Here is a 13338-nt window from a genome sequence, read left to right as displayed (position 1 = left end):
GAGGAGGAGGAGGAGGAGGAGGAGGAGGAGGAGGAGGAGGAGGAGGAGGGCGGGGGGCGGGGGGCGGCGGGGGGAGCGGGGCGGCCCGGACGGACAGGGCGCGCGCCCAATGCGCTGGGGCGCGGCCGCCGCGGAGGGAGGGGAGAGCCCCGCGGCCGGGCCCAATGAGGCGGCGCCCGGAGCGGGACTTCCTTCGGGGATCCCGCGGCGGGCGGCCGCCGAGCGCCGGCGGTGACACGTAAGGCAGCGCCGGGAGCGGGCTCGCGCCGCGCCGCCGGGGGAGTCGCCTTTGTTTCCCGCCCGGGCGGCGGAGCGGAGCGGAGCGGGGCCGGGCCGGGGGGGGCGGCGCAGCGGCCGCCTGACGGGACGCCGCGGCCAGGCGGGGCGGGGAGCGGCGCCCCGCGCTCGGCCGTTCTCTGCGGCTCGCCCGGGGGAGTGGGGAGGCCGGCCGGGCCGGGCCGCGCAGCAGCCGGGGCGGCCCCGCGGGGGCAGCATGCGGCTGGGGCGGCCGCCCCGCGCCTCGCTGAGTCCCGGCGCGGCGGCCGCGGAAGGCGGCGCGGCGGCGCCCCGGGGTTGAGGCGCCCGGCCGGCCCCTGCTGCTGCTGCTCCTCCTCCTCCTCCTTCCTCCTCCTCCTCCTCCTCCTCCTCGCGGCGCCGCCGATGCCGCCGCCGCCGCCCCCGGCCGCCGCCGCCTGCCGCCGCTGAGCCGCGCTGCGGGGGCCTGGGGACCCCGCCGGGGACTATGGGCAACGGGATGTGCTCCCGGAAACAGAAGCGGATTTTCCAGACCCTCCTGCTCCTGACCGTGGTCTTCGGCTTCATCTACGGGGCGATGCTCTACTACGAGCTGCAGAGCCAGCTGCGGAAGGCCGAGGCCATGGCCATCAAGTACCAGCAGCACCAGGAGTCCCTCTCCGCTCAGTTACAAGGTACTGCCGCTCGCCTTGGCAGCACCCTCAGCTGCCCTTCCCGCAGCTTTCCCTGATATCCTCCTCCTCCTCCTCTTCCTCCACTGGGGAAGGTCGGGCACCCACTGTCCAGCCCCTCACAAAGTTTTCCTCTCGCACCCTTCTCCCCCTTCCCTCCCTGCACCCCGCGAGGTCTCGAGGTACCACCCCAGCCCCATCGAAGTCGCTGGGAGCCTTCCTGGAGAGCTCTGACCCCCCCCTCCACCTCTTACGGCATCGCGTAATCCCGAAGGACCGCACGGCGCTTTGCGGTTATAAATGGAAAAGGCGGGCATGCTCCTGTTCATCCAGCGACGCTGGACACTTCCAGCTTTGTGACCTCTCTTGGCTCCTGTGTTCTCTTGCTTCTATTAATTCTGTGCTGTTAAGATAATATTCAGCTGCAAAAATGTAAGGCTACGGTTCCTGGAGGCCAGCATAGCACTTAAATAGCTCCAGCAGGGAGAGGAATTTGCTAGTAAAACCTTTCTTTAAAGGGTAATTTGAAAGTAAAGTTTAAGTAATTTAGTTGAATAAGGCGGTTCTGTTGCATTTAGAGTGACTCGGAATTTTTTGGTTCAAAGCTGCCACATAAGTGCATGCATCTTAGTTCAGGGATGGCCCAAATATGGGTATTCTGTCTTTGAAGATGAAAAGATGCTGATTTTGGATGTCTGCATGTCTGGAAATCAGGTGTAAAGCAGGAAATACATGCACGAAGCATCGGCGCTGCAGGAAGCGCAAGAGCTCTGCACCTCTCTAGCTGTCAAGTGCAAGATATCAGGTCGTGTACAAAGACCAGAGCCAACTTTTGAAACATTTTAGGATTCTGTTTTTTAAAAAGGACAAAATGAGAATAAGAGTAACCTCTAGCCACTGTAGCAGTACTTAAGAGTGGTCTTCAACCATACTCTTCACTGTGGAAGCCTGTGTAAAAGCATGCTTAGGAGCATACGGTTTTTATGCAGAGATAGCAGAATTGGACTTATGCTGTTAGGTTCTTAGAGTGATTTGTTAATAAGTATGATTAGCTATGGTCTGAGGCCATCATTACGTAGTATTTCAATTTCAGGTAATAAAACTATAGTGCTATGGAAAAATTTGATAAACATGTTCATTTTCTTCACTGAGAAGGTATGCATATTTGGGTGAAAGATGACTATGTGACAGATGGCTAAAGGGCTACTTTCGCTAGTCTATATAGTTGCCAACAGTGTTTGAAGAGGAAACAGAAACAGGAATGTCTTGTTCTCAAGTTAAAATTCAACAAGCTAGTTTTTTGTTTCTCTCTCTCTATACCAACGAGGAGCATGCAACAAACCTCATCCTGTCAATTGGATTCATTGGGTTTGGATTGCGAGGTTAAAACTTTCCACTTCCCAAACGTTATTTTGAGTAGCTGTCATCCATCCAAATAAATTCATGGAAGTAGCAGGATGAACTGCCTTATGTCATCGCTTCCATCTTTGCAGAAGAAGTTTACTAGTGGTAGTAGAACTGAATTATTCTAGATAGTTTGGGACTGGTGTCTGTGCCCAGTTCACCTGAAGATAAACAAATGGGAAAGGTTCAGAAATAGTTTCGGCTTGTGTATAATCAGTTATTGTGTTTGTGTAACTCTTTAATATGAAACAACAGAAAGAAATTTTCTTTAACTACTTTAAGACTATGTTAAACATTGACAGAAAAGCATGTGTTTGCAGGTGCAGTATCTGACTGCACTTTGAACTTTTAAATGGCCTGGATTTTAAATCCACAGTGTTCCTGTTGCCGAAGAAAAAAATCTCTGCAAATATCTGGGCTACATTTCTTTGTCCTTAACAACATGAGAGATTATTCTTGGAGTTTATTCTTTTTGTAAGAACAACAAAACATATCGCTACTAAGCAGTGTGATTTGTCTTTTCTGTGCAACATGGCCAGTTTCTGTCTTAAGATACAGATATTGCTGTGGAGACAGTTTTGGGAGCTGGATTATGCTGGGGGCGTTCTGAAATCTTTTAAAGGGGAACTGTTAAAATTGCAGGTTCAGTGACAAAGTATTGCCAGGAGGAAAAGAGTGCCTGTATCCATGACAGTTGATTCCTTGGTGCTTACAGTTCTCTTCTAGGTGGTTGAAAGGGGCTTTAAATGTCGTTGCAAGCAGGGGAGGGAGCTGAACCTAGGCTTGTATATAAAAAGAAGCAACTTTTAAAATTCCTCTTTTTGAGGATCCTGAGGGTGTGTTGTGCTGAGCTGGATATTTTCCTAGAAGGCCAACTGGATTGAAGCACTTGGATGACTGAAATATTGCCTGGTTTTGGTTGGGTTTAGTTTTGACTGTTCAGGCCTATAAAGCCAGCTGCTATCCTGGGTATCTACAGAGGAGCACCTCTAGGGCTTCCAGGGAAACTTGAGTCAGTCGGTGAAACAGTAAAGGAGCGTAGGTGACTCCCAAGTTTGTGCGTCAGGTCAGAGTTTTAGACTTAAATGCCTTAGGTCTGCCCAAATTTTGGGAAGGATCCTCTGATGTAGTTCAGAGTGAAGTCTCCATTTACTTTCTAGCATCCTCTCTGCTATTTTTCTATCTCTGCATAGTTTTTCAGATTTTTCCATCTATGCCAAGTGGTAAGAACCACCTTTTTGGTGCTGGCCAGTTCTTCACGCCTAAATGAGCAGTGCTTTCTGTCTTTAGTTGAAAAGTCAGTCGTCTTAGATGTTTTCTCTCTTTCATGGTCTTGCTTTGCACAGATATGACACATGGACCAGGGCTGAATCTTCTGTGCACTTGGGAAAGTAGCAGTTACATCTACTAAGGGAGAATGCACAGAGCACTGAAGTGGTGCAGAAAGGGGTCTCAAAATCATCTAGCCTGTTCATCCAATCTGAAGATTGGGACATACAACTACCGTTGTAGGGACTTCTGCTTTTTCTGGTGTTCTGAACTTCAGGTACTCAGCTGAGAATTTTGTGCTCCCTGAAATGAGATGAGGGTGCGATTAGAAGCATGAAGCATGACAGACTTGAGAAATAGCATAAGAACAATTGTTTTTGAGAGGCTGGGATCTTAAGCTCCCTGTCTTTAGACAGTTCACATTGTAGGAGACTTTGTATTTGAAAGTTAGGCTTCCAAGCCGTCACACAAAAGAGAATGTCAGACTTTGGCACTTTTATCTCTTAACAAAGTTCTGTTGGACATGGAGAAAGTGGGGCTTCTTTTGTAACTCACAATGGGAATACTAGAGGCAAAATTGAGAGACGCTGCAAAACTTCATGGCTGCTAAGAAAACCCAAAGTCATTGTTATCTGTAAGGTCCTTCACAGAGAAGCTGATCTTCCCAGCAGGCTGATTATTTTTTTTAAATCTCATTCTCTGAGCATTATATGTTCAAAACCTGAAGATAATCTTATTGCATCTGCTTTAAAATGATAAAACAAAACTTGACACTGTTTGTCTCCTACAAAGATGCATCAAACTAAGTCTTAAGCTATGTAGGAGCAGACTTCAGTTACTAGAACAGATATGCATTGACAGCTGTAGACAAAGCTGATCCTATCTTTGACTGCTTCAAGTCTAAATGCATCTACAAATGCTCTTTAGCCCTTACAGTTTCTGTCATCTTAGCCTCTAGGTATTATCTAACTCCTTGTGTACTGTAAATCTGCTTTAATCCCTAATCCTAATAACAGCCTACGTTTAGTGCCTTGTACTATCTTAATTTTCCTGCTCTTTCTGTTAGAGATTTAATTATCTGAGGACTCCAGGCAATCTCTTTCTGCAGTCTGAGACTGGGGTGTAATCTTGGGAGGCAACCCAGCAGGGGCTCTGAACTTGAGATTTCAGAGTTTACCTTATTACAGACAACCTGTGGGATTCCCCAAAGCTGCCTGACCCAGTGCTGGAAATCACCGGCTGAAAAGCAAATGCAGCATTCTTCTGTGCCCGTTGGGGAAAACTGAGAACCTTCCTTGGAGGTGACCTGCTAGGAGTTGATCAGATCTATGGCAGCTGTATGTACAGAGACTTATATAATGCATCACAAGTACTGTGTAATGTTAGTAGGTAATTAGCAGGCGGACAGGCATAATAAATATTATGTAGCCTACCAAAACTGATCTTAAAGTACACAAAGATGTGAACCTACTTAACTGTCTCACCCCCCCCCCCTTTTTTTATGAGACTCTATTTAAACTTCTACCTTAAATTGGTAGAAGGAAGAATTAACAGCACTTGTGGCACCTTATTCTTCACATGCATCATACAAATAGAGCTACAGCTATGCAGCCCTACATGGTTTGATTGTTGTCCATAACAGCAGCCTGAATTCCTGTGATTCCTACTAATTTCAGATTGCATGCAACACTACAGAACGATGCCCTCCCATTTTAGAAAATAATTCAATGTGTGTGGGGAAAAAAAACCCAGTGTCTGTAGAGTAAGCTTTAATGCACGCAGGAGTTTGTCATGCATGCTAAGTCTCCACACGTGCTTTAACTTGCTGGTGCTCAGAGAAACACATCTGCTAAAGAGAGTCTGTGTCAGGACTGTGTCATCCCTTCTGGCTTCCAGTACCAGGCTCCAAGCAGGGCCAACGGCACTCCTTTTGGTCAGGTTTTGTTGCTATCTGAGATCTGAAGGATCCAAGGTAGCTCTGTTGCAGTGGAGGTTAGTTCCCTGTGCACTACTGGCACGCAGGATATGGAGACCAGGAGTGCGGCTATGACTGTGCCACGTTGAATTAACCTCTGGATCTTAATATGACTTTTTAATCCTGTTTCCACAAGATTAAAAAAAAAGACAACACTACAACCTAGGAAGCGGCTATTTTGAAACTCTGCTTGAAACTCTTACCGTCTCAGCCACAACATCCAGGCTTGGCTTACAAGTAGTTAAACCTCATCCAGTTAGATAAGCGTAGATGAGAACCTTTAAAATAACTAGAGACAAAAATCAACCATGTGAGTTTCATAATAGCTATGGATTTCTTCTATGCTTCAGAAGAAAATTTTCTGCTTGGCACCCTAATTCTAAAAGTGAGCAAGTGCAAGGAATCTGCTGTCCTGTATGTTCCCTTAAAGTTTATAAGACAATTAGTTGCCCTGAACCTAGAATGAGATGGTGGCATGAGTCAGAAAAGAGAAAGGAGGAGGTAGGCAAGAAGGGTGGGTGCTCTGGAAAGTTTGCATCCAGGCAAGTACATTGAAATCCGGTCAGTCTAATAAATGACAACTTCTGTCATTTACCTTCAACAGATAAAGGCTTGACAGAAGCTTCTGCATCACTTAAAATACCACTAGCTTTGTTGGGGGAGACCAGAAGAGAAGTAGAGGATGAAACAGCCGCTGCCATGATCTGACAATTGCAACTGAGCCAGAAATCCTGTAGTCAACAGCACGGTTTAAGTGATAGCTGGTCCTGCAAAGCGTATAATGTGGGCAGGGTTCCAGGGCCGTTGTGGCTTTGCAATTGTACTTACAAAACTTTTACAGTTAACATCTCAGAGTTGGGTACTTGGAGTGGTGCAGTTGAGACTGTTGCTTTACCATTACAAGGAGAGCCTAAACGCCAGAATGGAATTATTTCCTCTGTGAGCAAAACTGACTGAATTGTTATGTCTTAACGCGTTTCAAACATTATATTTATCTCATTGGGCTGCTTGTTTTGCCGGGCAGGATACAGGCTGGTCACCCTGCATATCTGAGCAGGGGAATGTTATGAATAAGATCTCCACCCAGTCTCAGAGATTTCGGTATGCATTAAAGCATCCCTTATTTAGTGGTGAGGATACTACCAGCAATTTGTGATTAATATAGTTCACATTGCTCGCTTTGGAATAGGAACCTTGCTTAGAAAAAGTAATTAAATCTGTCCTGCTAAAAGTTGGGTGCTGTTTTGAGGGTTAATGGTAATGAAAGCTAAATAATTCTGAAAGCTAAATAATACTGAAAAAGAAGAGTGTATGTAGAAACATTAATTAAGGAAGAACATCTTGTTGGCTGATTAGGTTTGTTGTTTTAGGATTCAGATGGGTGAATTCCTAGTCATGTTGGAATCTGAGGTGAGCACTTAGGGAATTCAGCCTGTTTGGATGCTCTTGTTTTTAAATGAGGGTCTTGTGAGCTGGATGCAGTTTTGTTCTTTATGGAAATCCAGCATAAACCAAACTTCTTCAGATTTTTCTGCTAAGTATTATTATTTAAGAAATTGCTATTGTTCTACATCTTCCTCCACCTTTTTTCTAAAGTATCCAAAATTAGACTAGTGTCACATTTTCCTAAGGTGACTCAGGTCCTTGAGTTTGGCAGTCATATACAGGACTTGACTTAACAGATGTTGAGAGAACTGTGGCCTGCTTGTGGCCTTGAAGGCGTAGTAAGCAGGTTATTCCTATCTATGCCACTACATTGAACAGTGAAATTCTCACAGTATTTCAGTTACTCTCTCTTACTTGGATGCATGTTTTAAGGCTTGACAGTGATTTTTTGTTACAAGAAAGGTTATGAACCACTAACTCAAGCTATTGATGTCTCTGTTCCATTTTTGAAGGATATAGCTGGAGCTAACTCGGTCCCTTGTGTTAGAACTGTCATGAGCTAATTTAAGGAAGTGGTTTAGCAGTTTTGTAAGGTGGTAACCATACTTATTGCACTAATTTTTGTGGTATTTCATTATGATAAAAATGTATGTTTCAGTTGGGAGAGACCATTAAAATGTGTATATACACTCTATTTCTTAAATTCTGATTTTATGCTAGTCTCTGAAAAACTTTTCTTAAACATTGACATCTTGTAGATAGAATCACTGGTCTTTTCCATAAAATCAAAAAAGCCTAAAATAATTTTAAACAGAACGAGGCCTTGTTTCCTAAAGCTGTGAGAGAAGGGCAGACCCAGACAGCCGGAGATGATGTGAGAAGGAGCTCTCCCGTATGTTTGTCTTTTCTATAAAATGATCTGGTGTATCCAGACAAAAATAGCAGAATAAAGAAAAAAATGAAAAGCAAAAGGAATAGAAGCTTTTTGGAAGTAAATCTGCCAACCACCCTGTGTAGTGTAAAGGATAATATAAGCAACATTTAGGCAACTCACCAGTAGAAGAGCTCAACAATTGTATAAATGTATCTGGCAGAAAAATGTCCTGTCATTATAAATACAATCATAAAAGCAAAAGAGGTTAAGAATATAAGTCTAAAGTTACTAAACACATTTTGTCTGAACTATTTGCATTTATCATCACTTAAAAAAACCTTTACCATAGATGGGCATACAGAAAATGCCATATACAAGGTGAGATGCTAATCTGATCTAGTATGTTCCACCCACTGTGGGTGGCATTAAAGACTGGAAGAAATCTTTTCTGGGATAGAAAATGTGATCTTTCTTAATGAAAGTCATGTCTGAAGCCTAATGGTTATGGATTAAATATTTAATCATATTTAATATCCCTTTTCAAGCTCTTATTTTTAGCAGGAGTTATTACAGTTTACTGCTTCAATGTGATAAATACCTTCCCCTCTCTCACCTCATCATTGGAATGTTTTAGTTATAACTTGTTTTTTAAAACCTACTGTTTCCTAGAGATGGTATTGACTTCGAAGAAAGGGAGGTAGGGTGAAGTAAAAAAATTGTATTAAATTTAGATGTTTTCTTCAGTTCAGAAATTAATTTTCATGTCCTCTTGATACTTGAATAGAGGCCAAAACTGTTTCTTAGCAACATAAGCATGTGTTTCTGTGACGGACCCGTCAGTGGTCCAAATTCCCCAGCATTCTCCCATTTCCAGAATGGCAGTCAAGCAAAACTTCTGAGATCTGCAACTTTTTTTGTATGTTGTGCTTTGGATTTTCTCTTTTCTTTTTGCAAAGCTGAAGGTTTGATAAGCATAAGAAAACTCATACGCTTATCTGAATTATACACATGTTCCAAAGCTTTTTGAGGCTTTCTCATGATTAGCTTTGATACCTTTTGTAATCTGTTACCAAGCTCTGTAATGTCAGAATGAGGAAAACTCCTTGATGTAGGATGAGTTTCACAGAGGGCATCTGTACTAATTTTATTCCCAGCCAACACGCTGGGGACTGAATTGGAGTTTGTAGAACTGAAAGCAGGAGTTTTGCTGCTTCGGTTATGAGTCAGCTGTGAGCTTTAATGGGCTCCCAGCGCTCGGTGTTACTTTGACCAGCAGCATGCAGGTAACTCCCAAATAGTCTTTTTTGGAGGGGGGTTAGATGTATTCTAGCTTAGCTGGAAAAGTTCCAGTGTTCTAAGATTGGAAAAATTCTATAAAAATACATACAGTTAACTCTCTTTTTATCTTTGAGCAGATTTTTATCTGGTTTGCAGACAAACCTTGACGCAAGTGCAAGCGCTTGTCAGAGCTGTTTGCAGAGCTAATCCGGGACGGCCGTTTCGGTGACGGAGATGTCTGCCCGCCTGGAGCTGCCCTGCAGCGTGCTCCCCATGCAGTGTGCCAGAGCCTCCTAATTTTCTCAAGTCTTAGTCTCCATTTCTGACTCCTTGTAGGAGTACTGACTGTAAGCTAGAGGAAAAGGTGATATTTTCATCAGTATGTTACTTTTGATGCAGGATCCCTTAAAAGCAAGGGGTGTTACATATTCACGCTTTCTCCTTGTGCATTTGCAATCAGTGGTAGGCCTATGACAGACACTACAAAACTGCTGATCATAAGAATCTGAATATTAAATGCAAACTTTTCTCTTAAAGTCATTAATGCTATGACCAACATAAATGAGCAGGAAATTAAAGCAATGGTTATTTTTGACTGTCAATACATGATTTAGTCTTTTAGGCAAAACTGTATGCCCTTCTCTGGTAATAACTGGTTGTACTTTGACAAAGCAATTACCTGATCTTTTTTTCACATAAATAAATTGAAAAGCGTAGGAGTTTCTTTTAAAGTAAATGTAACCGCAGTACTGAATGCAGTGCTTGTTGTGTTTTTTTGGTGAACAAAAAGAGACTAGTCCACCCTGTCTGTATGCAAAATTGTTCTGTAATTAAGCTGTAAAAATACTTGTTTCTTGCTCACAATCAATTTCAGATACCTCTGCTTCTATTTCTGTACTTCTTGTGGAAATTCAGAACAAAGAACTTAAAGGGCATAAAATATGAAACAGCTTCAATGTTAGTTCAATATATTGTTACCATAAGGTTTCTGCAATGTTGTTTCCTGCACTATAATTAACAAAATACATCTTTCCTAGTCTTTATTAGAGGACCTACTTCCATAGCTTAATTGCTTATTAAAAGTTTACAATAAGCTGGTATTTCAGTGAAATTGAAAAACTCTCAACTAAGTCTTTTAAAAATAGGTGGAGGATATACTGTGACCAGAATGGGTTGTGCTGTGGTGGGGATTCCTGGTACTCTTCCAGGAACAATCTGAGCAAGTGGATGTTTCTGAAAAGATCATCAGTGGTGAAATAGTGGTTCTTGCTGTTTAAAGCCAGATTCACTGACTTGATGAGCTTAAAGCTTGAGGAGCAGGTCTTGCAATATTAATAACACATCCTCCTAGCACAAAACGTTAATATCAGATGAGTAAAAAAAAAAAAAATCTCTTATTGGATCAAACTCTTAATAATTATTGTTGGACTAGAAAATCTATCCTGCATATGTATTGAAGTGATTCTTACTAGTCTTGCAGGAACTTTCTTTCTCAACAGAAAAGATATTTTTATTAGTTCACATTTCAAATGGTTCTGTTTGCAATGAAAAGAATTGGAAATTTAACTGTGTTTTTGTAACAAGCCTATGTTCTACAACTCTTCACAGGGTTAGTAGAAAAGTGCCAGTGGTGGCTTACCACACACTGCTGCTTCGCTTCAACTTTGCCACAGCCTGAGAGAAAATAACACTGAATATTGCCAAGACGATTGAAATCTGCTGTTTTTAAACCAAAGAAGATACTACTGTAGGCTCGGAGAAGGAGTGCAGAATTACATGAGGAAACAGTAACCTTGAAATTAAGAGAAAAATCTTGTATTATGTATATATAAATTCCAGTGTAACCTTAATTTTTCATTATATGAGACAGTGAGCTTTGGGGTGGTTTAGACCCTCTCTTGAATCGTGCCTCTGAGGACACAACAAGATAGCAAAGTAACATAGTTGCAGAATTGCTGATGATGTAAAACAAAATATTTTCTTTTAAGTATACAGTAATGGCTTATTTTTGTTAAGAATAGATTAACTGCTTAGAGGTGCAAAGCTGAGATAAGTGGACTAACCGTGAATTTAAGTAAGTTTTCTTTCACCAGATCACTTGACTCCTGTGTTGTAATTAACGCTCAGCAATGGCCATAGTGGTGTAATCTTCTGGGAACTTATTGAGGGGTTGGTTGGGAGGGGTCTGCTCCCACCCCCAATTTCTTCCTTCTCCCCCACTTTATTTTTTTAAAGACTTCAATTCGGAATGAATTCAAGAACTGTTTAATATTTCCTTGTTTGAAGGCAGGAGGTATCTTGACTGGCCTTGATGTTACTGATACTGGTTTGGGACTTTTGTTCTTTGAGACTGTATTGCTTCTCTGTGGATTCATGTTCTCTTGTTCATTCATATAGGTACCATTATATAGGTAACTTTGTTAAATTTGGTATCTGCAGTTATTTCAGCTTAGGTATAGTGCATAGCAGCCATTAGATAATGGTTTTTCTATTTATTTTGTACTGTTCTGTCCAATTTAGCATATAAGTAAATCAGTTATTTATGCAAAGATTAGTACAAAATTAGGATCAGGAAAAATTACCCCATGAAATATATGTATTTTCCTCCTGGGAAGTCTATAATAGGAAGTGGTTTTTCTTGTCTTTATTTATCTGCAATTCTTGCTCAGACATCCACTATCCAGGCTGGTAGTGGAGAAGGAAGAATCAACTGCCGTAATAACCCAGAGTTTTGTACTTTAGACTCTTGTGTAGGAAGTTCCTGATGGATGGAAATCAATCACATTAATGGGAGGGAAATACCCATATGTGCTTACAAAATCTGACTCATAACCTTTTCCCAACAAGGACATAAGAGAAAATATGGAAGCTATGCTTTCTTAAATCCATTCTTAACTGGATGCTTCATAAACTTGCACATGAGGGACTTTTATTAGGAAAAAATGCCATTGAAGCAACCAGCAAATGAACTAGAAGAGGAGGGGGTGGTGGGAAGCTTGTTTCTTGTTGCATAGCCCTGCCTTGGCTTGCTTTTTCTGGTCATCTGAAAGACTTATTTTAAGCCATTCCAAATCTTATTATTTCAAATATCAGTACAGCAAAGGTGGAAGCAGGGATGGGCTATCTGGGAGGGGTTTAGAGAAATCGCTCCAAAGTGCAGGATGGAGTTAGGAAAGCCAGAGTTCAGCTGGAGTTGAAATTAGCTGTCAAAGGTGTAGAGTGCTGTGGTCCGTAAAACCCAAAGTATTACACTATTTCTTTTTTCTCCTTTTTTCCTGCCCTTATCACTGTGGTTTTGTTGTGCAGGTTCCCCCCCCCCGCCCCGCCCCAACTCATTAAAGCGGTAGGAGGAGCTGCAGAAGGTACAGTAGCAGACAATTACAAGTAGTGAAATGAAAAAATATTACCTCGGGATCCGTGTGTGGTCTTGTCCGATTGCCAAAAAGCTTATTTCCACTCCTGATTGCATGGGAGGAGAAAACCATTATGGATTTTCATTTCTCTCCCGAGTTGCTATGCTACAACCACTGTTCCTTTTGCAATGTAATTCAGTATTCAAGATCTTATGCCAAGATAAAACCATTACTGCAGTGCTGCCCTTCTTTCTCTTCTCTGGCAACTTATTGCTGGTGCCTTTGTGCATATTCATTATATGCATGTTCTCCTGCAGAGGCTGTGGATACATTAGTTCATCCTGACTGTTGCCCTTGACTTTAGATAATAAATAACAAAGCAGAGATAGATGACAAGGACTGATTAGCAATCCAGCTTCTAAGTGAAAATGTAAATACTTCTAGATAGGTCAGTAGCTAAAGAACCTGCAGGATACATCTTAGTGGAATTGAGAACAATTTTTAAGGTGCGAAAGGAAGTTTTCTGTGGCTGCCAAGATACAAATCGTGATTTGATGTTTCCTACTAAAGGCTTACACTCATCAATATATTACTTTTCAGAAAATGGGCTTCCTATTTCTAATGGAAAACTTACATGTTCTGTTAACTTGTATAACTACTCTTTAGACAGTGCTGACAAATTGAAATTTGGATGGTGAAAGGTGTTTATGTTCAACTGAGCTTAAGCAATTGTAATTATACATTATTGGGAATTTTAATTAGTATCTTTCCTTTGCAAATTTGATACAGTAGTTCAGATAACATTCCTTCAGTCTGGTAAGTGGTGAGGAAAGGGTAAAGGAGTGATGTTTACCATCTCTTCTGAGACATCAA

General features: G+C 42.3%; 1 protein-coding gene and 1 long non-coding RNA gene across 4 annotated transcripts in view; one reads left to right on the top strand and one right to left on the bottom strand.

The window, feature by feature from the left end:
* The first annotated feature begins 154 nt into the window (after positions 1–154).
* GOLIM4 (golgi integral membrane protein 4) overlaps positions 155–13338 on the top strand; it is a 32455-nt gene continuing 19271 nt past the window's right edge. The window contains exons 1-2 of one of the 3 annotated variants that reach the window (XM_064516587.1): positions 155–238; positions 788–929. In XM_064516587.1, the coding sequence (XP_064372657.1) occupies positions 833–929 (97 nt within the window). In that variant the 5' untranslated portion in view covers positions 155–238; positions 788–832. Of the gene's footprint in view, positions 239–531; positions 930–13338 lie in introns of those variants that run through there. The other 2 variants (XM_026105721.2, XM_026105720.2) reach the window with 2 other exon arrangements.
* Positions 5783–12712, bottom strand: LOC135329150 (uncharacterized). The gene is made up of 3 exons (XR_010390438.1): positions 12520–12712; positions 9275–9464; positions 5783–5863 (listed from the first exon to the last, which is right to left on the bottom strand). It is a non-coding gene; the product is annotated as an uncharacterized LOC135329150 (long non-coding RNA).

This window comes from Dromaius novaehollandiae, chromosome 9 (genome assembly GCF_036370855.1).
Source record: "Dromaius novaehollandiae isolate bDroNov1 chromosome 9, bDroNov1.hap1, whole genome shotgun sequence".
In the NCBI taxonomy this organism is placed as follows: Eukaryota; Metazoa; Chordata; class Aves; order Casuariiformes; family Dromaiidae; genus Dromaius; species Dromaius novaehollandiae.
Note: the sequence above shows the minus strand (reverse complement) of the source record. Positions and strands in the feature narration are given on the sequence as shown.